This window comes from Battus philenor, unplaced genomic scaffold (genome assembly GCF_028537555.1).
Source record: "Battus philenor isolate CCGP_79_NKW_IND1 unplaced genomic scaffold, ilBatPhil1.0.hap1 SCAF_20, whole genome shotgun sequence".
Lineage (NCBI taxonomy): Eukaryota > Metazoa > Arthropoda > Insecta > Lepidoptera > Papilionidae > Battus > Battus philenor.
Window position 1 is genome coordinate 107,457 of NW_027181683.1, and position 22,371 is coordinate 129,827.

A 22,371-nucleotide genomic window follows, 5' to 3' on the forward strand; every position below is an offset into this window, starting at 1 on the left:
ATTGAATATTGAAACATGTGTTTATACGCGTCGCTTAACCCGTCATATTTATATTAAATAGTTTTTGTCACATGTTTTTAGTACAAAATAAGTTAAAAATCATGTATGCATTTTCGAACATTGTGAGTTGAAAACTATAGCACTGATATAAATTATAACAACAATGAAATTATAACATTTAATAAATTATAACATGAGAGCAAAGTGATAAATAATTTTGCTTTATCGATTTGAATATATTTTTAGAGGTTTGTATTTTTTAGCAGTGTTCGGAATTTAATGGCTTTAAGATCGTGTTACCTGTATCTTATAGTTAGAATAGATAAGATTAAAATTTGAATAGATATTCTATAAACATAACCTGTAGTTGAAAAAAAATTGTCAACAGAAGTTGAATGAATATAATATTCATAAATCTAATATTTTAGTGTTAAATGAGATTACTCTAATGAAATGTTTCAATCGATGACCACGAGATGTCCTGTTAATGCGTTGTTAATAAATAGATGCATTTTTAAGAAGTCTTCAAAATATTTACGTAATGGACAAGAACCTCGGCTACAGAGCACGAATAGTGCCAAAACGAAGACCGCCAGCTCGGTGTACCGCAGCATGAATGTGTTCGATCGGAGCGCGAAGGCGCTGCAGCGGGAGCGCGCGGCTCTCAGCGAGGAGTACCACTTGTCCGAGCACATCAGGGAGGAGGTCGGCTGGAGAACAGCTGATCGGGTGTTCGATATCAAAAGAACTTTTAAAAATGCTGTCGAGTTAGGTAAGGCTTTACTGAAGTTTATACAAATATTAGCTAGTTAGAATAGTAAGGAAATCAGAAAATGTACAATATTTATTTCACCCAATTAGTTAAGATATATTTTTTATTTTTACTCATTTGCAAACCTACCAGGTTTAAGTCTCAGTTCATATTTTGTTGAGTATCAGAATTTTATTTAAATTTTGGGTATACTATTTAGTAGAAATATAATAGAAAAAGGACAAGAAAGGCATATGTAAATGCAGACTAATGGAAAAAATTCTGGTGAATTTTTTTTATGATCTTTGGATCAAAAATAGCTTTATTCTAGTCCAACTTTACATATTCAAAGCCAGTAACCTCATTGTCATAAAAAGCTGGTGTTCATAATGAAGCAACTTTTGCATTTGGGTTGATTTTTATCTAGCCAACCCAACTCCTTGAAGAATGTGGTCCCTGAATGTCATCATTGATTTCAGGAAGGCACCCCATGGAGTTGAGTTGGGTGGCCATGTATGGTACTATACTTATAGCAGTACACGAGCAGCAATCACCTCTTCCAGACATACAGGGGACTGTGCTTAACACCTAACATAAACATATTTCTTAAAAGATGCAAATTTTATAAACTGGATATTTTTAAAGACCTCTCACTTGATTTAAAATCAATTTCTTTTTTGTAGGCGCCGGCCGAGGGTATGTCTCCCGCCATTTTCTCCCCGATAGTGTAGAAATGGTCACCCTGTGTGACACCTCTCAGACACACTTGGATAAAGCGATTATTGGTGATGGTGTCAAATATGAGAAAGTTGTAATGGACGAAGAGAGTTTTGAAGTAAGTAGGTATGTCGTGATGTAGTTTGTTTTTTTATACAAGTGCTTACACTAATTTGACAATATCATTGTCCAGCAGATCTCATCTGAAAATAATTAACTATTTGTCATTTTTGTTACCTAATTAAACTCTATAGCAGTGTTCACCTCATAGTGACTAATTAAAAACATGATACTGAGTTGGATAATGCCTGCTTTTGTGAACAATGTCTCCGCTACTACTTTGTAAGCAATGTCTCTGCTACTCACTACTAATATTCCATTTGTTATTTTATAATTCTATAGTGTAATTTTAATCATTACTAATACAGTTATATAATAAAAAACTTTGGAACACTATCAAAATTACCCCATAGTGGGGTGTGACATATATATTTGTAATTTTCAATAGGTCCTGGTTATTTTATAATTATATTGGTTATTATCCAAGAACACAAGTTACCTTTATTGCTTCCATAGTATAAGCCATGATTAATTTTAGCAAAATTAATCAAATCCCCCAATCAATAAATATGATTTGCTCCTAAGTAACCCAAATTGATTGTGATTAAAAGGAATCGGTCATAGTTCATTTCTTGCAACCAAACTGAGATCCATGCACATATGGATGTGGTACTGTTGAGAATGCTAACTGGAAACAATGGGTGTAGTCTCATCCACAGGCAGGTGTGCTACATGAGGAAGATAGATTGCTGTACCGCACTCTCACTGGTTGTGTTGATTTTGTAATTGACATTTTTGACAAGAAATTTTTAGTATTAACCTGGACACCTTGTATCATGGGTCTCTGCCTATGTTAGCAACTACACCTCATCAATACATGTGAAACTAAACCACAAATAGTGATGTTGTAGAATGAATTGCATGTAAGTTCTCTCTTAGTTATTCAAGCAAAGAGCTAATGTTAATAATATTTCAGTTCCCAGACAACAGTGTTGATTTGCTAGTGTCATCGCTAGCACTGCATTGGGTCAATGACTTGCCGGGGTGCTTTGACAGAGTCATGCGTTGTCTGAAACCTGATGGGGTGAGTAAATGACAATATTTGATTATAAGGTCCATGAATTTTTGAATGTCCACATCGAAATTATGAAAGCTAGCCAGTACAAACGTTATAGGTGGAAATAAGTCAGATCTTGAGACAGACGCGTTTGAGTTGGGTATAATATTTAAGTACCTTAAAACATTGTATATAGTAGTCACACATTCAATCCAATTATGCCAAGAATATTAAAAATTCCTTGACAATTTTTCCAGCCCTCATCCCAACACTTCTGTGTTGAGACAATAATCTCAAATGAATATGAAAAATAGTGAGTGTCTTTGAAGAGTTAAAAAATTGCATAGAAGAATTATCTTATTGATATGATCAGAAAAAACTGACTTCAACTATTCCCATTTTTTTTATTTTGGCTATGAGTGAAAGTGTGTTTGTACTTGGGCAAGGTATTCATCGCCTGCGTGTTCGGCGGCGACACCCTGATGGAGCTCCGGCAGGCGCTGCAGCTGGCGGAAACGGAGAGGAGTGGCGGCATTTCCCCCCACATATCCCCCTTCACACGTATCCGAGATATTGGGGGCCTGCTCAACGCGTGAGTGAGAATATTGTAGTTGTTAACGTGAGAGATAAGTTGACGCCATTTTAACATCTACAAGTGTTATAGTTTTGATCCTTGCAGGGGTGCTTGTAGATTAAAAGCATTTGTTTATTTTACATCCATTGTCATCCTTTCAGTGGATTATTTTTTGTTACTTTATTCCCATTGCCCAAACGTGTTTAATGTTATCCAAAATCCACCGAACTGTATTTTTGTGACTTTCTTTTCAGGGTTCCTTCTGACACCATGCGTTTTTGTGCCCGGTTTAAAACATTATTCGATAAGAAAGTTATAAAAAAATACTACAACAGTGTAAATTATTTTTAAACGATAATACAGCTTGAAAATGAATTGCTCTAACTACTAGATCAATGATATTTGAGAAAGTGTACACAAAAATAAATTATAAATATAAAGGATGATGTCCAATGAGTACAATTTGATTGTAGAGCAGTGGTTCTCAACCTTTTTTCACCTGCGGCACATTTTTAACTATTCTGAAATCTGGCGGCACATAAAGAAAAAAAACCAACAGAAGTTTTTTTGTTGGCATGACAAACTGAATAAAAAGAACCATAAAAATTGTATTATATGTAAATAATCTAAAAATACAACAAAATGGCCAGTTTTCTTAACGATATAAAATTAAAAGCTAATTAACTAAACTACTTTAATGAGAAATTTGAGCTTGATGTTTTTCGATAATTTCATTTATATTTGGTCGTAAAAATGACAATGCTACTCTCATATCGTCTTCTACATTTAACAACCTTGATCTTTTTTTAGTTTTAATATTGGCTAATGCTGAAAATCCGAATTCGCACAAATAAGATGTGGAAAATTGTAATAGAATATTTAAAGCTTTTCTAGATAAAAGTGGATAGATGCATCTGATTTTTATCCAAAATGTATTAAGTGATTCTTCAGAATGTTTTAAAATTAAATCTCGATTAGTTGAAAGCAAAATAAGCTCTTCTTCTTCATTTAAAGTTAACTCAAATACAGCAGTGTCCGTAATTAGAAATGGGTTACGAACCCAATCAAACTTATTAATATCCAATTCCGGGAAATAATAAACAATTCTCTCCTCTAATGTTGTCAAATGATCAAGAACAATTTGTTTAATAATTTTATACCCGTCTTTAGGAACTGATTCGAACTTTTCTAAATTACCTTCTTGGGCTTTCTTTTTCCATAAAGAAATTTGTCTTTTTAACCCCACCAACTTATCAGTTGAATTTAAAATATTTTCATTTGAACCTTGCATACTTGAATTAATACTGTTAAAAATGACAAAAATATCTGACAAATAAGCAAGTTTCGTTGTCCATGTTAAATCTTCTAATATTTCAACAAATTCAATATTATTATTTTGTTCAAAAAAAGCTTTCATTTCCTTTTTTAATTTTAAAACCCGAGATAAGACTTTTCCTCTGGATAGCCATCTTACTTCAGTATGGAGTAGCAAAGATTCATACTTGGACTCCATTGCTTTACATAGTTCCTTGAATAATCTGTTTTTCAATGGTCTTGATTTTATGTAATTTACCATTTTAACACATTGCTCCAAAACTATCTTTAAATCTGGTGACAGGAACTTTGTTATAAGAGCTTCTCTATGCAAAAAACAATGTGTAACTATTATATTTTGATTCAATTCTTTTACATAAGATACAAATCCTTTAATATGCCCGGTCATTGAGGGTGCACCATCTGTGCAAATTCCAATACAAAAATTCCAAGAGACATTTGTTTTTTCTAGATATGAATTAATTACTTCAAAAATATTTTTCCCGGTTGTAAAATTTGACAGCTCCCGACAACATAAAAATTGATTTATAATATCATCTTCATAGATAAATCTAACAAATGCAATTAACTGAGAATTTCCTGTGATGTCGGTGGTTTCATCTATTTGTATTGCAAAAAAGGAATTTTGAAGATTTTTTGTAGTATTCTGCTCGATATTTTCTGATAGATCTTTTATCCTGCGATGTATAGTGTCATTAGAAAGGGGTATTTTGGAAATTTCAACATCGGCTGATTCACCAATCATCGTTTTGACTATTTTACGGCAAGCAGGTAATATAATTTCTTCTGCTAAATTATGGGGCTTCAATTTTACTGCGATCAATTCCGCGATTTCATAAGAAGCAAACTGAGCTTTTTCGGACACACAAAATTGTTTTTTAAAATTTTTTCCTTGTTTTACTTTTGTTGAAAGATACGTTTTAAAATAGTTCTTATCTTTGGTTGATAAAGAGGGATGATTGGTAACCAAGTGACGAAGAAGTTTGCTAGGAACCATAGCACTATTTGATAATTTTAAATTGCATATAATACATTCTGGGACTACTATGTTATTTTCTAACGATGAGGTGAATCCAAATCTTAAAAAATTGTCGTTATATTTTCTAGGAATTATATACTTTTTTAAAATAGAACTATTTTCACTTAAAACAGAGGAACACTCATTACTTTGGTCGTATATGTCATCATTATTGTTACTTGCATCATCATCATCATTATTCTTTTTTTTCTTTATCCATTTGTCCATTTTTAAGGGGTCTGAAAAAAACAAAAAAAAATACTGTCAAAAAAATCGAAGAATATATAAATTTAAATTTATAAATATACAAATTCTGTAACCATTTGTAATTTATGAAAATGAAAAATATAACCCTTATGAAGTTATATAACTTTCACACAAATACAATTTTTAATGCATAAAATCGAATTTTATTTAAATAATTGCTGCCATTGTATTCGTGAAACAATTTAGCAGCAAACCAGCAAACTTTTTTAATTACAGAAATATTCATCGAATGGAATAAAATCTGAAAAGTCTTAGATATTGTAAATCAAAGAATACGTGCATTGCAAAGTCAATATACCTCCTATTTTTTTATCGAAACTACATGCCAACAAATTAATAAGGATACGAATCAAATACTTTTCTAATTTTACAAAGGGTAGATTAGTATTACAATGGAAAATCATGTAAATTTAAAATATCACACAAACAACATGCTCATTTGGAAAAAGACAAGTGTGGTAGACTTGAGACAATTTTTAATACATAAACATGACTTTATCATAATTAGGGATTAAGAAAAGCGTTTTGTAAATTAAATATAATTAGCTGGTTCAATATATAAATATTTACGTTGAATATTTTTTTTTGTATATGTGTTATATATATTTTAAATTTTTCGCGGCACACAAAAGTGCCGCGGCACATGGGTTGAGAATCACTGTTGTAGAGTCTTGTAAATTGAGCTTGCTTTCCATGTTATTCTAATGTGATCACTTTACATGAGCTAAATCCGGGATGGAAGAATATTCTATTTGTCAGTCTTATATTAACAGTTCACTCTCGTTATACACACGGTTTGCGACATGCAGCTCATTTATGATATATATAAGCTATCAATATGTTGTTCAAAGTGGGAAAAAGTTGTGGATTAACATAAAAATACATAACGGGTAATGAGTATAGTTTGATCTGTCAATGTCATTTTGACAGATGTCACGCATACTAGTGTTGTTAACTGTGAGAGTTGGTGAGAGTTTGTTTTGTGAGAAGACCTGCTTATCTATTGTCTACATAAGTAATCACTGATGATCTAAAGTAGAAAATAATAGCAATAAATTATATAATGGTAGTGCTATGGATAAGATATATCTTTAACTGGTAAGGGTCCTAGTGTCGTGTCAATCGAATGGAAGGAGTGTTGTTGCGGCAGGGCGGGGTTCACGCTGCAGACGGTGGACGTGGAGGCGATGTGCATCTGGTTCCCGAGCGCGTGGCACGTGATGCGCGACGTGCGCGCCATGGGCGAAGGTAACGCCGCGCACGCGCGCCCGCTGCACCTGCGCCGCGACCTGCAGTTCGCCGCCGCCGCCGTCTACGACGAGATGTACGGCAAGGTACGTAATTACAACTAACTACACACATTCACCACGTGACGAGTGTCAAGACACCACAATCTCCAGAAACGGCTGAAGAAACAGATGGCACTGTTTTACTGCAATAACATTTCACGATGGAAGTTTCTTTGGAAATTTAGTTTAGTTGTCGAGCTATAGATGGCATTCGGAACGATTTTAAATATGATTTGTAAGATGATTTTGTAAAAAAAATTGCTATTTGCTCGCGACTTTCACTCAACATACGCAGTTTTTAAATATTTTTATTTGTAGATTTCTTCAAGTGAAATATTTTTCCCGAGTAATCTTTACACATTATTTACCATCAGTTACGTTATTAATCAAAAATATCAGCCGGCCTTTAAGAAGACGCATAGCTGTTGAGCAAAGTCCTGCGAATTCTTGCAGGCGACGACGCATATTAGATCTATAGCTATTTTTACTTCTAACCTTATTTGTATCACTGCGTGTTTCCCTAAAATAAATATGCGATGAGTCGAAGTTACCAATCAAGTTGTGGTTGACAGGATTTCCCCGAGCGCGGCTCCCGCGGCGTGCCGGCCACCTTCCAGATCATAAACTTCCTGGGCTGGAAGCCCGACCCGTCGCAGCCGAAGCCCCTGCAGCGCGGCAGCGGGGAGGTGTCGCTCAAGGACTTGCATAAGATCGACGAGATCATCAAAGACACGGAGAGAGTTAAATTACGTGACGACGATGTGAAATGAATTAATTAATTTAAAACTTGTTTTCTTATTTATTCTTCTGACACCTTCTCTTCCCTATTGCCTGTCATTGAAGATAGCTTAATATGTTAGGGCTCTGAACAACTCTCTAGTAATTCAACCACGTCCTGAAGTCTTACAATCATCTACCTAACTGTTGGGTTTCCGGCCGGCTCTTCTCATCAGATCAGCGATCCGAGTCGGCGGTAGCTTATAATGTTAAAATATTTGACGTGAGTTTGAGTGGGGACAAGATCTCTATTCTTTTCAACTAATTAACAAAACAAAACGTCTCATTTGGGGAAATAAAAAAAAATCAAATGTAATGGTGTAATTCTTTATATTATATATTCATGTATACATTATATTCACGAGTGAAATTTCTTCTACTGTACAAATAATTTTTCATAAAACATAATAACTTTACAAGCCAAATATTTACAAGTTTTGGTAACTTCGGTGTTACTGTACACAAATTTAAGATATAAACGTAAATAATGTCTCTACAATATTTCTAAGTGTAACATACCTATACCGACAGTTAAATGTAGTACATATATAATTATTTATCCAATAAAATATACAAAACTCTACTATAGACTAACGTAGGTACACTTTCCCGTCCGATGTCAATTGTCATTTTACAATGGCAGAGTTCGCATACGCCTGTGCCCAATTTAAAAAGTAAAACTTAATTATCTGTGGTAATCGCATTTATTTACAAATTCCCGCCAACTGGTAGCGCGTCACGTCTGCGTGTGAACACTGACGAATGAGGATTCAGTGATATCACCAGACGAGCGCCAGGGCGGACCACGCCGCGTACAGAGCGAACAGGAAGAAAATCATACGAACTATCTGGTGAAGATAGTATAACCTGTGGAAAGAAACACGTGGAACTTTAGTACATATTTTAAAACGCGGGTGACTGTTTGATGAGTGATGGCAATTTTCTATTTAGCTGGCGGCTAGCTGGATTGATTTGTTTTAAAGATCTTTTGCTGAATTTTCGCCTGATCTTCTCACGTCTTCGACATTTCATTCGAACAGGCGATAGACTCATCAAGACGTCCATATATCCATATATCCAATACTTAATTTCTAATATCCCTCAACGCCTAAAAACGAAAGTATACAACCAACTGCCTACGGCATTAAAATATCGTCTCCCACTTCTGGTCATATTGCTAATCTCACATTTATTCATGAAAACGGCTACGTATGCTCGGGATTGCTCTACGAATCGTGCAAAAAGAACAGAGGCGAACTAAATTAACCGACAGAGCCCAAGGGACAGGCAAGTCGAAGTGGCAGCGGATGAGATCATAAGGCTTTGGAGTGCAAAGTGCCAAGATTCCATTAGCGAGATGGACAGATGTCCTTGCTAAGATTCCCTTGTTTGATTGGAAATCGGATGCTCATGTCCAGCGGTGGACGTCTTGGTCCTCGACGTCTGAATTGATGATGATGAAATACATCCTACCTCTTCCACTTGATCCTCGCCCGCGGAAGGGAGTCGTCACTCTGCTTGAAGAGGTACCGCCTGATGCCCACCAGGTAGTCGTCGAAATAGTCCTGCCAGTCTATCTCCCCCATGCTGAACGGAAATAGCTGCAAGAAGAGAGAGAGAAGTGATAAAATCAATATTCTAACTACAGCCACCGCGGCAGAACAACTTTGGGCAAAAGCGGCATTTTTTTTAGATCCTACGCCGGTTAGAATTAAACATATAATATGACTACGAAAAACATCATAATAAGTGCATACAGCTGTGTGGAACAATATCCTCATAAGTATTATAGTAATATAAATCAAATTATAAAATTAAATTACAAGGGAAACACAATTCATAGTGATAAAACTGAAGGCTCTGCGACCTAAACGTGTGTAAATTAAAAAAGGAATCAATAAAAAAATCACCAATTGTTTCAACATAAAAAACGTAATTTTTCGGAAAAAAAATTAACATAATAAATATAAAGTCCCTCTCACCCCAAAGCAGAGTTGTCCACTAAAGATATCTACGGGGGAAACAATCGCCACGCTTAGCAGGCGAGTCGGCCGCTTGTTGGCGAAGCTTGTGAATATTTAGTGACAATCCCGTATAATTAATGCACAAATTGTTAATTATTTAAGATCGTATCCCGGGAATAGACCCCACGACCTGCGACTGGATGCCTCAGTCCACTACCGCTGAGCTACTACAGCTCAAATAATTTAAATAAAATGTTATCATGACATCCGTTTTTAAGTAAATAGAAAATGTTACTTCCACTAAAGATTTTATACGTTTCAACTACACGTTTGTTACTTGGTTTCGGGATATTCCGCGGCGCACAAGCAAAGCTGGGTGAGCAAACTGGTACATGATGCATATGTATGGATTACCACTGCCGATTAGAGCCAGTTCATTTCGAAATGCTTTCAACAGGAATCATAGTCGACTTGATATGGACAGCGAGGGACTTCAAAAGCCTTAAACTATCAAAATGATAACCCATTTTTTATTATAATACGTTTTACTCTATTATAAAACTAACATACTGTATTACAGAAAGAAAATATAATGCGTGATAGAAATAAAGACAATTTAACGATTGCGAATGTGTTGTGAGTTTGTTGTTTTGTTTCATTTTAACGATCTTAATATGTTTTATTTATTTAACATTATTATATGCATAAAAGTCTGTGTTAATGCAAATAATGTTGATATTAGTACTTTGCTTGCAGGCCTGTATCATACCGATCGAGGTGATTACAATTAGGTTTTTTTATCAAAATATTTATTTATTTATTTTAATAGCGTATAAAATAAACAAGCATTATCGCTTGCGAGTGTATGCGTGTATTAAACATAGTGTGAGTGGATATTGGTGTGTGTGTGTGTGTGTATATACAGGAGTGTGATATAGAATAAGTAATGAGCGTAGAGTACAATATTATCTTGTTAATCTATTTAGTCACTATTGAAAATTAAACACTTAAGACCAGATATCGATATTCTTTCACCGATTGCGCTCCCAGACGTTGGCACAAAGAAGGCGTTGCTCACCTGTCTGTCGAGGCTGGAGGTGGACTGCCACAGCTCCTTGGTGCGGCGGTTGCAGAACTTGATCTCGCGCGTGCAGAAGTAGCTGATCACTGACGAGAACTTGTGGATCTTGCTGTACACCTTCAGCATCCTGCAAATACAGCCCGCTTAGCAAATTGTCAATGGTTTATATCTGATACATCAAATGGCTTTCTAAGAGTATGTTATTTACATAGAGGTATGCAATGACATGTCGAGAAATCATAAACAAAAATCTATGATAAATTGTAATAGTAAATAGACCAAACTGCAATGATTGAGGAGGGATGAATGGGAAAGAATGGAAGAGAAAGACAGATAAAATTGTAGAGTGAAAGAACGGAAAGATAGATAACGTGATGCATGGAAAAATAGTACGGAAATAAAATTGGAACACGAAAAAATTAATATTAAAAATAAAAATCCCTGACCCACATAAATAGGGGTGGAACGAGAGGTCCCAAATAGCAGAGGCCACAAAATAAAATCACTCGCATGTTTATAGTTTTGGTGAATGAGGACTAGAAGACCTGCCGTAAATTATGTCGGACCTTGGTTCGTGACCTGAATCTCTTATTGCTCGACGGCGAAGTTTGATATCGTGGCTGTAATTATGTTTGATTATATCTAATCATTGTTGATGAATAAAATTAAAACAATTATTAAATGGCTCTCAAAGTAATATTAATTTAATACATAAACGAAGAATTTGCATTGAATAAATTACAGGCAAGATTATACTTTACTGCGACAGAGTGTTACACGTCCTGGGAACCGTGTGTCGGGTGGTGTGGTCCGATGTTGGCATTATGTGGTACAATATTAAAAAGCGTTGATATATGACAGTAGATGCTAATTCTAATGCGGAAATTACGTAATTGATGTTTTAAAGTGTATTATAAAAGAACAGAGGAGATGCCAGTGGAACGTGAGAGCGAACAATGGGGGCACTGACTTGGGCTTCTTCCCGAGGCAGACCGCGAGCGTGTCGGCCAGCGCGGCGGGCGCCAAGTGCAGCAGCACGATGTAGATCTGGTTGAGCACGGCGGACTTCGTCAGCGTCAGCGATATGTACCTGCGAACGTGAAAACGAAAATGGAATAAGACCACGAGCGCCCTCGTATGATTGGAGATAAGCAAACCAAATTCTTTCAGCTCTGAAACACATCAGAGGAGCAGAAAAAGGCAACAAATAACGGAAAAATACGGTCACTGGACAGAGAGTCATGATCTTTACTTGTGATGGATTGTCTGAAAAGAGATTAGTTTAATACGGCTGTATAGTTGCAGGTATACAAGCTTTAAAGGCGTGAATATACTCCTCATTAGTTGTCAATGTGTTGTACACAATATACAAAAATCAATGGTGTTTAAATGCATAGTAAACATATATATGTATGTGTACAACATTGGATAAGACCGATAGGTGGCGTTGTCAGTTTATTCATGACCATAACGATCGAACTCAACGAATGTAACATAGATATAATTTACGATATTTAATTATTGTTGCAGCGAAAAGACCTTTTCTATTACAGGTTTCGATGAAGGCTATACCGACTGAAATCTTTCTCTGAAATATATGTATTTATAACAAAGAGATTCGAGAAAAATGTGTTAAAAACAAGGTAAATCGGATGTCACTCACCAGACGGCGTTTGAAAATGGCTGGTTGTCGATCCGCGCCATGTTGAGCTGCATGAAGTCGCCCCACGTTATGGGGTTCTCCACCGAGCTCACGTAGTTGAACACCGGCGGCTCGGGTGGTGGTGATCTGCGAAGCAAAATGCCGTCAGACACAAGAGCAATACCTCCTGATTCCAGGCTATCGACATGTAATGTACTCCTGTACGTTTGTTTTTAATAATTACATAATTGTTTACAATAAACTCGACAGTGATGTTCACGAATTATGATGCAATAAAATATCAATAAATATCAACATATAATCATTATTTCAGATCATTAAATAAAAAATAATTGACAAGAAAGACTTACAGTTATATGAAAAAATGAAAAATTTAATGGGCGTGCAAAAAAAAAATGTTACTCTGTATGCTACATGGTTTTGTAGGTATGTTTGCCTTTATATAACACTTAATTAAGTCAATGTTAAGTGTACACGAGTAATTTTTAAGTTGGTTCCGCGGGTGCCAGGGAGCAGGTCATTTCACCGGATATCTAATCCTTTAGTTAAGTGGTATTTGCAGAGTGATGCCATCTAGTGATGGACTAGTGGCACTAAGTCGAGGTAGTACTGACCTGGTGCGGTAGGCGCGGTGCACGCTGGCCGCTGCCGCTATCAGGCAGTTGACCACGTAGTCCACGGGCACCAGGTCCGCCGTGACGCGCTCGTTGCATTGCAGCGTGCGCAGTATCCCCGTCGCTGTCGACAACCCAATTACATAGAGAGTGACTTCCTCGCGACGCCACCGATAAATACACTTTTATTATTACTGTCTCATAAATGCATTGTAAAATATGTAATTCACTGCCCTTGTCAAACAGATTTACGAAAATGACAAGTTATAGTCTTGTACAAAATATATTATGTTGTAAAGTAACAAATATTACTAACTATTGCAATAAACTCAAAAACTGTTGAAAAATTCAGCCATTTAATTGGGTCATACTCGTATAATAAGAAAGAAAGTCATATAATTGGGTTTGTTGTGGACTCTTCCCGGATCACTCGTTTGAAATCGGAAACGTTTTATTATAAGTTGTATTATATTATAGGGTGAGCTTATTTTGATTCTGTATTCTATCAAATTGTATTGTATCTCCTGATGTCATTACATACATAACACTATAATTGATTCTAAATGAAATTCAGTTGAAGTGTAATCTTTGTGCACTTTGTAGCGCACAAAACACTTACTCATGATCAATCTCCAAGGGCCGGTATACTCTATATATCGTTTATAAGCAAATCACCACACATGGTAGAATCGACTAAAATCTGTACCTTTACTATCACCAAAGAGAATAAAGTTTGTATTATACAGAAAATTTCTAGTATATTTGTGACAGATCGTTGATAATGATGACTTGTCCAGCACTGATAGATGGCGCTAGTAGTCGATTGACTAGGGATTTGACATGGGCCATATAAAACTGTCATTCAGTTGAATATACCGCTGAGTTTCTTTTGCCCGTTATTTTCAAGCCTGAGACATTTCATTCGAATAGGTGGTAGATTCAATTTGACGTAAAAAAGAGATGGAATCTATCGTATAATAAATAAAGAAGTTTTTAATTTTAATATGTGATATGACGAATCTAGAAACGGCCTGTGTCAAGAACGCTCTAACAAACTGTTTAAGCTGCAGACGAATGCAAAAAGTAACAAAATGTCAGTTGTTTGTTCGTGGCTCACCGCTGCCGACCGCCACGCCCGTCGGGCCGTACATGTTGTCCAGCCAGCACTTTAGCGGCTCCTTCGCCGTGGACGTGACTGAGAAAGAAGCACAAGTTTAGTTGGCTAGTGAGAAGTCGCTAGGGATAAGATCACCTCGAAATACAGGATGATTGTTTACAGATGTAAAAATTTTAAAGTTGCAAACGTATTTCCTTGCCTTGTCCCATCGGGCTGGTTTCCACAACCAAACGACAGTAGCTTATTTCGCGTCGGGAAATATATTTGCTATCAATTAACGTGTCGTACACGCTATGTAAAAAAATCAATCGTTACAGAGATGATACTACATTTTAAAACCAGTCATTGTTTACAATCTCTCCCTGCAAACTCTGTACAGTTAGAAGTTCTTGGCTACTAATAAAAAATAAAATAATGTAACTTATTTCAAGGACATCAATTTATATAAGGTGATCGGAAATAGATGCAAAAAGCTTTAAGATTTATTGCTGACAAATGCGCTATGTATTTTAAAAAAAATTAAAAAGATAAATTGCCTGGTATTTTTAGTATTCACCACTTTTAGACGACTGTAAGTGCAGACTTCTTATTAACTAGCGTTCTAGTTTAGAATTAATTGTCTTTTACCACTGGCTTTCATATTGTAAAAAAGCAAGAAAATTAATCATCCTAACTATGAAAGGAACTAATATCTTACTACTTCCGTTATGCAGTAGTCGTGCAATGAAGTGCACCGCCCAGTCACCTTCGGTGTTTGGCTCTAACATCTCCTGAGGATGCCCCGTGGAGGAGTGAAACACGTGTAGAGTAGATCAACGGTGGTAGTAGTGTTTCGCATTGTTTACCGCACGCGCATTTATCAGCAGGCTGTCGTGCGGTGCATTATAATGCACGACTACTGCTGCATAGCGGAAGTAGCTATATGTTAGTCCCTTTCTTAGTAAGGATGGACTTCCGTGAGGTAACGCCTGATGCTATTAGATAATTAATCATTCATCCGAAGTTACCTATCGCCGGCCGGAAGATGCCGAGCGGCACGTCCCCTGAGCTCAGCCTCAGCTCTTTCTCCGCCAGCGCTTTGGTGAACGTGTAGGTGTTGGGCCAGTCGCCGAGGATCCTGCAACGTGACAAGCACTTCTTAATATTAATCCATCATGCGCCACCTCCCAGTAGTTTAGTAACTGTCATCCAGGGTCTGGAAAAAAACACAGCCACGGGGCAGCAGATTGAAGCGTCGAATAGAGCAGCTGGATGTTATCAGAAGAACAGAATGATGTCGCAAATATAAAAAAACGAAATTGTTAGATAAAAGAAAGAAGAAAGAGATTAGTCTCATGTAACTCCGCTTGTATTTCTAATTATAATTTACGTTCTTTGTTAACGAACTTAATTATAATATGTTTTACAGCAAACGAACTAGACATTCAACCCTTTAAGGCTTTTATACTTATAATCATAGTATAAAAGTAAATCATAAGTATAAAAGTCTTAAAGGGTTGAATGTCTAGTTCGTTTGCTGTTAAGTAATGTATTATACACCCGATCAGTTTTTTGTTATTTGTACAATTTTTAAATTAATTATTATTTGTCCATGAAGACTGTACTGTCAGATTGTATATAGTTCTGTCGCAGAGGGATCAATTTATACAGGTGATCGGTAAAATGTGTTTGTGTGATACTTTCACAACTATAAAAATTCCTGTAGATGATAATAGTAATTTAAAACTATAACAGATAAAATATACGATCACGCAGCGTTCCTGTATCAAGCATTCTATAGTTTGATGATGAGTGAGGGTGATAAAGGTGTACACAAGCGATGGTGCAGCAAGCGTTACGGACGTGGGCAGCAGCTTGTCGATGTCGGCGTCCGTCATCTTGTCGATCATGGCCTGCAGCTGGTCGCAGTCGGCGGCGCACGGGTAGAACTTCTCCTCGATGCGGGACAGGTGCGAGTTGGAATACGCGGTCGAGATGTGCATCAGAACCTGCGGCGGTAACAATAACCGACATTGTCATCATCTTCATCGTATCAATCAACCATCACCAGGTCACGGCCGGTCACGCTCTGCTCGTATCCAATGATTTCCCCGATTTTAATGACGTCGCTGGTCTACCTGACAGGTGCCTGCCTACTGTTTTTGTTACTCAAGAACGTTTCGTCCCCAACAGCCGTCTTAGTTGTTCACCGGATTTCCCCATTTCAGGCTCAACATTATATCCTAACACAAATCTTTATAATTGACGTTTAAACATTCACGTTCAATTATTTATTTACTCATATCATTATAAACGAAGGATTATTTGAAGTGATAAGTGAAGAGTCCAATTTGATAGTACCTTGTGAAATTCTTATGACAGCGGTAATGCAATTGATTCCCGTACTCTATTATCTCTTAAAAATTCTTCACTATGTTTAATGGATTTGTTAAGTTTTTATTTAATGAACTACTTAAGTCCATTACATGGCAATTCAGGGACGTAACATGGAAGTGTGCAGAAGGAGCTCCTACGTACTTCCTTCATTCGCATTTTCACTATTCGTCGATAAAAAAATGCGTCGCATTTCCTATACTCACGGCTAAAAAGTTGTTTATTCGCTGATCTAATAAGGGCATACACAATAATAAAAGGATTCCAATAGACATCTAACTTAATTTTCTTTGCAAATATCGTCAAATGAACTAATAAAAACAAAATGTTAAAATATTAAATTGACCGCCTATTGAAGATGAGGCTTTAATTGGAAAAATCTTAATGAAGGTTTAAAAATCGCAAATGAACTTTGCGATTTCTTTATGAACATTTGTCCGTCTATGGAACGGAGTCTTATTGTTAAGACAAATTGCTAATGCGACCGCTGTATGTCAGTCTGAATTGTCACGGGAAGACAATACGGTCGTCGTGGCGATATTTGGTGAAGGCCTATGTCTTGTAATGGGCATTTAGCGGATGACACAGTGATGGTATTAAATCACATTGTGTATAATTCTTATCTATGTTTATCTCTAGTTGTTAGTCTCAGAGCTTACGTCCAGAGCCTTCATGTCTCGCGCCAGGCGCAGCAGGTGCAGCGGCGCCCGCACGTTGGTCGCCAGCGCGGCGCGCAGGTGCTCGTCGAACTTCACCGTCGCCGCCGAGTGGAAGATGATGTTCACCTGCAAACATACACACACACACACGCCCATGTAAGTAACATTTTATTCGGAAAATACGACACAACTTTACATCCAAAGATGACTTTGAAATCGAAGGAATCATTTACATTTTCATTGCAGTAAAGAATCTAGAATCATAATACATCTTGATGTGTTTCTATGTCGCTTCTATAGATCAACAAATCATAATGTTATATATATAGTCATTCGAGATTTATTTTATGAACAAATTTTAATGTATCGCGTAACGCAGCGGGCGTAAAAAAATCTCTTTTATCAAAACCTTAATAAATTAGTGTTAGTAAAGCCGAAGCAATCTATAGATAACGCAAAAGTGAACACAGTGAAAAATTAAAAATAGATAAATAGTCGAAGCATTATGTAACTAAGTACGTTAAGCGGTGAATGAATCAGGATTGCGTAGAGTACCTCTGCAAGAGTTGAAAGAGCAGCCTGAATCTGAGTAGCTTAACACAAGGGATGGGAGCGAGAGGTTCGTGTCATTTCTGCCACAGAACGCCCACCGCTGTGCTCATGGCAATATAGGCCAGTCCAGATAAAACAGAGTTTTCCTCTGGTTCCGAACTTTAAGACCGTTACAATATCTTAGCATTTCCGCATTCTGAATGTTGCGTTGCCAAAACGCTGTTACAGTTAATCATATACAAGTCTTATAGTTAATTTACGATTGTTATTGATGTCACCATTGAGTGTATGACACAGGCTGTTTAATCATTTCAGCTTTAGGGACTTTTGATGATGAATATAGTTATCCTGCCTCCCCACCACCACCATACGTTCCCAACAGGTGCTGTTGGAAGCGGCTTCCTTCAGCGTCTTCCAACAATCTTAATATTTCTATATAACTAATGAACAAAGTTTGAATTATATAAGACTGTATCTCGGAAATCGAACTCACGACCTACAATCACAAGTCCCAGGCCTCCACCGCTGGGTAGTCCTTGCTCAAATAGAGTAACAACAATTAATCGTCAAGGCATATTTATTATAATTTATTTCGTAATAATTACAGAGCATATGGACGTTTCAAAGACGCATAACTCAGATTTTTTATTACTCCTTTTATGATCTCCTCCTATGAAATCTATGGCGGAGGCTTTTGTTTCAAATACATTTCAGTATTTTTTATATTAGCGTACTCTTCTGTAATTGCTAACAAGTTCTTTTACTATATCTTCTTTCATTCTTTACATCTTCTTGCATCCTCTTTTCTTTCATTCACCATCCTTACACACAACGCCTCTTTTGCTTCGCCGCATTTTTAGTATCACAATTCAGTTAACAATTTTTAATTTATGTCCTTTTTTCTTCTTATATTATTCTTCAGTTATTCTACCTTACATATAATTATCATTTATTTTTATCTATTGCTTTCTCTATTATTATATGGTAATATTTTAAAAATTTGTGACGGCGTGTATTTTCCATTATGGAGGCGATGGTGCAGATTAGAAGTCTATCAGAAAATACAAAGTGTACTCAACATGATTGACATGTTAGTACTTGCGTATGCAATTATCACATTTCGCGCTACGTTTCTTTACAAGCCACCGCTTCAGAGCTACGTCAACGCGTTTGTTAATCTGCTAGCTGTTTGCATAGAATATTTGCACCGCCCCGCGCGCACCCGCGGACAAACACACCGACACGTGATCTGATAGAAGAATAACAAACGTTTTCATCGCTCGGTTCGGCTGGTATTAGCAAGTCCATTGGTCTGCTTGATTCACCGCAAATATAACTTGTCGCCTTAGCTCAGCGGTAAGCACTCTGACTTGCGATCGTACGTCGCGGGTTTGATTCCCAAAATACAATCTTACATATTTCACACATTGTGTATTAATTATATAGGATTACGACCTCTGCGTACCATAATACCTCACTGTGATCGCCAGCCCGCCTGTCAAACTTGGCGATGATATATATCCCCCATAGATGTCTTTGGAGGAGGCCTAAGCTTCGCAGTAGGCTACTATAGGTTGCAACTACGTACAGGGTGATTGGTTATAGATGTAAAGCAATTATTAAAGCTCTTTCACCTACTCGCAGGCCCTGTATAAAATAATAACTCTTAAACTCTATATTAAAGCAACAGCCAATAACATCTAGCAGTATAATATATACAAAGACAGACAATAACAATAATTAATTTTAATATGTAATAATAAGGATATCGAAGATTCTTTTTCTTACTATTTTAATTTTTGTGTAGGTACACCATGAATGAATTGACAGGAAGTGAGTTTACATTCCCCTCTCTAAAGATTTCACACCGACACATGCGATCACCTTTTATGTTATTTTTCATTTGTATCTTTAAAGGTACCTCCGAGTAAGAAGCTGACTTGGAACGCTTCTTTTCACCCGTGCAACAATTCACTCTTATGTTTTATAACTCAAAACAACCTTTACACTGTGGTAGGGTTTTTAAGTGCTGTTATAAATTACTTTAGTTTTAATTTTAAATTTACAATTACCCATTAATACCAATTTCCAAGAGGATGTTTTGTTATTAATAATATTGAGAAGAAATTGTAGTATAGAAAATGAGAAAGTTATACAAGAATTATATAAAATAACATTAAATAGTAAAATTGAAGAAAATGAATATAAAAATAGTCACATGGAAATGTAAATAATTAAAATTTCAATAAACGAGGCGAGGTATGGGAGATGTTGCGTGAATGTAATATTTATGAATGCTGTGAGAATCACAGAAAATGTGAAGGATGAGAGGGAAGAAAGAGAAATTGTGGTAGATCAGATCTCTCTCAGTAGGGGAACGAGAGGCCTTCAATAATAAGGCTGTTCAATTGGACTTATTATGTACTTTTTATCGCCTTCTAAAATATGTCTATTGTTGACTTAGCATTCTAATTATTACATAATTATAGACTCAATGATAGGAACTCTTACTCTGCTATATACTGCAGTACAGCTAAACTTGAGATATTTCGCTGATTTCAGTAAAGAACCCTGTAATTTTAGTAGTGTAGTTCTGCTTGGAGAGATGATTGTTAGTCATTTAATCTTCACTAAACTACAAAAGCTCTGCACAATTACGAAGTGTGAAGTCAAAATGTAGTGTTCTGATTTCAACAATATCTCTTCTCCAGTTTTAATCAATAGTGTTAGTGTATAGGAGTCGATCTTTGAGGGAAGCCCGTGGCTTGCTCGGCGTCTGTCTACTGGCATGATGATGATAGGAATATTGAACACGTGTCGTACCTTCTCTGTGAGCATCTTGCGGTCGGTGATGGTGAGGCCCAGGCCGGTGGCCTCGCAGTCTGCCGGGATCACGACCACCTTGTGCCGGAACTTGGGCACAGCTTCCTTCAGCCGGTCGAACACCTGAACATTAATTTATTACATTGATTCGTATTATTATCAGATTGCATTGTCTTGTAAAGATATCCTCCAATTTACACACAAAACAATTTGGCTACAAAGTCCTTCCGTATACAGAGTGATTTTACACATGTTTATAATCATCCTATATAAAGTGATCACTCCATAACTCTTTTACAATACGGCAGGTCAATAACTTTTGAAAGTGTTCTGGTGTGATAGAAAACAATAAATAATTTTATATCATACATTGAGAGCAAACGAGCAAAACATTCTTTCAAAGCTTACAATACACCTACAATCAAGCACCCTGTATAAACTAAATGTAATAACACGTACTAACCTTATAAAGAAATAGGTAACATCTTATTTCAGAATTATATACCAAAATGTAAATAAGACAATAGTAAATACTATCGTACGATATTAACGTTTGAGTAAGTGAAGGTAAATATAGACTAAGCGATATATCTGGAGTCAAGTTGCTAAGACTAAAGATTCCGCAGACGTGAACAAATAGACGATTTTCTTGCACATTTTATTATAATTATTGAGTCTGTGAAGCCAAAAGAGCCTAATTTAGATAGACAGTAAAATCAAATTCAAACTCTACATAATCAGAAATTGTCATTCGTGACAAAGTGGCAGACATGGCCCAGCCAAGTGGCAGCAGGCAAGCCACTTAGCGTGCAGAACGGATGACTACTATATAAAATAAGATAATTCATTGATCATCATCTTATTTTTTTATCTATATTATTTTCGACTCTGCTTTACAAGGTGTTACAGTTGTCAAGAAAAAGCAGGAAGAAACTCTACACGAGTAACGTTATCATTTTAGGATATGAAGCGGTCATATTATTTGCGTGACAACTGAAGAATGGAAACGTGGAAATTCTAGCGAATACAGTTATACACGGTGATTGATTATGCTTTAAAATGGCGAATGTATGCTTATTTAGCAACTAATAAATTTAAGGCTTTTACATCCATTTCCCATTACCCCCTATTAGTGTTACTCTCAATTATGTAACATTTTTTTCTATTGGTATGCGATATGCCAATAACTTATGCAGTGCTGAATTTGCAGGCACAGAGAATTTCAAATTAGCAGATGTACACAGGATGATTAATTATGGGTATAAAAGCTTTAAAGGTGAGTGTATATACAGCTCATTTGTCTGCAAACTCTATTAAAGACTATATATTAGCAACTTTTGTATTATTTTAAATCAGCTTGTATATAGTGATCACTCTAAAATATGTTAGATTAATTAATTTCGTCTTTTGAACTGCCATAGAGCAATAACTTCCGGCAATACAACGTCTGCAGGGACAGGCAGCAAACATAAATAAATTTTAGCACGAGGTAATTAGAATTTTAATACACCTTTCTTTCTATATTATCATTATACATATATTTATTTATGAAACCAATTGTTTTGAATACGGTGTACCATACATAAATTGTCAGCTCATGAGATATACATTCACTTGCTAACCAATCAAACTCTACAAAGTGCATTGAGCAACTTTTGAAGTGGACATTTGTCTATATTC

The 22,371-nt window shown here is 36.3% G+C and overlaps 2 protein-coding genes across 3 annotated transcripts in view; one reads left to right on the forward strand and one right to left on the reverse strand.

Annotated features, from left to right (window-relative positions):
- Nucleotides 1-377: 377 nt before the first annotated feature.
- On the forward strand, nucleotides 378-7,838 carry LOC137922814 (arginine-hydroxylase NDUFAF5, mitochondrial). The gene is made up of 6 exons (XM_068765891.1): nucleotides 378-772; nucleotides 1,435-1,586; nucleotides 2,505-2,612; nucleotides 3,032-3,177; nucleotides 6,930-7,113; nucleotides 7,641-7,838. Exons 1-6 carry the CDS (start codon nucleotides 454-456, stop codon nucleotides 7,836-7,838), a joined length of 1,107 nt encoding a protein of 368 aa, XP_068621992.1. The 5' UTR covers nucleotides 378-453.
- A 343-nt stretch (nucleotides 7,839-8,181) lies between these two features.
- Nucleotides 8,182-22,371, reverse strand: part of LOC137922638 (fatty acyl-CoA reductase wat-like) — a 53,471-nt gene continuing 39,281 nt past the window's right edge. For both annotated transcript variants that reach the window (XM_068765631.1, XM_068765630.1), the window contains exons 4-14: nucleotides 20,692-20,814; nucleotides 17,317-17,442; nucleotides 16,127-16,272; nucleotides 15,292-15,401; nucleotides 14,285-14,362; nucleotides 13,168-13,291; nucleotides 12,554-12,679; nucleotides 11,861-11,980; nucleotides 10,888-11,017; nucleotides 9,319-9,446; nucleotides 8,182-8,712 (exon numbers count right to left, since the gene is read on the reverse strand). In XM_068765631.1, the coding sequence (XP_068621732.1) occupies nucleotides 8,625-8,712; nucleotides 9,319-9,446; nucleotides 10,888-11,017; nucleotides 11,861-11,980; nucleotides 12,554-12,679; nucleotides 13,168-13,291; nucleotides 14,285-14,362; nucleotides 15,292-15,401; nucleotides 16,127-16,272; nucleotides 17,317-17,442; nucleotides 20,692-20,814 (1,299 nt within the window). In that variant the 3' untranslated portion in view covers nucleotides 8,182-8,624. The remainder of the gene's footprint in view (nucleotides 8,713-9,318; nucleotides 9,447-10,887; nucleotides 11,018-11,860; nucleotides 11,981-12,553; nucleotides 12,680-13,167; nucleotides 13,292-14,284; nucleotides 14,363-15,291; nucleotides 15,402-16,126; nucleotides 16,273-17,316; nucleotides 17,443-20,691; nucleotides 20,815-22,371) is intronic.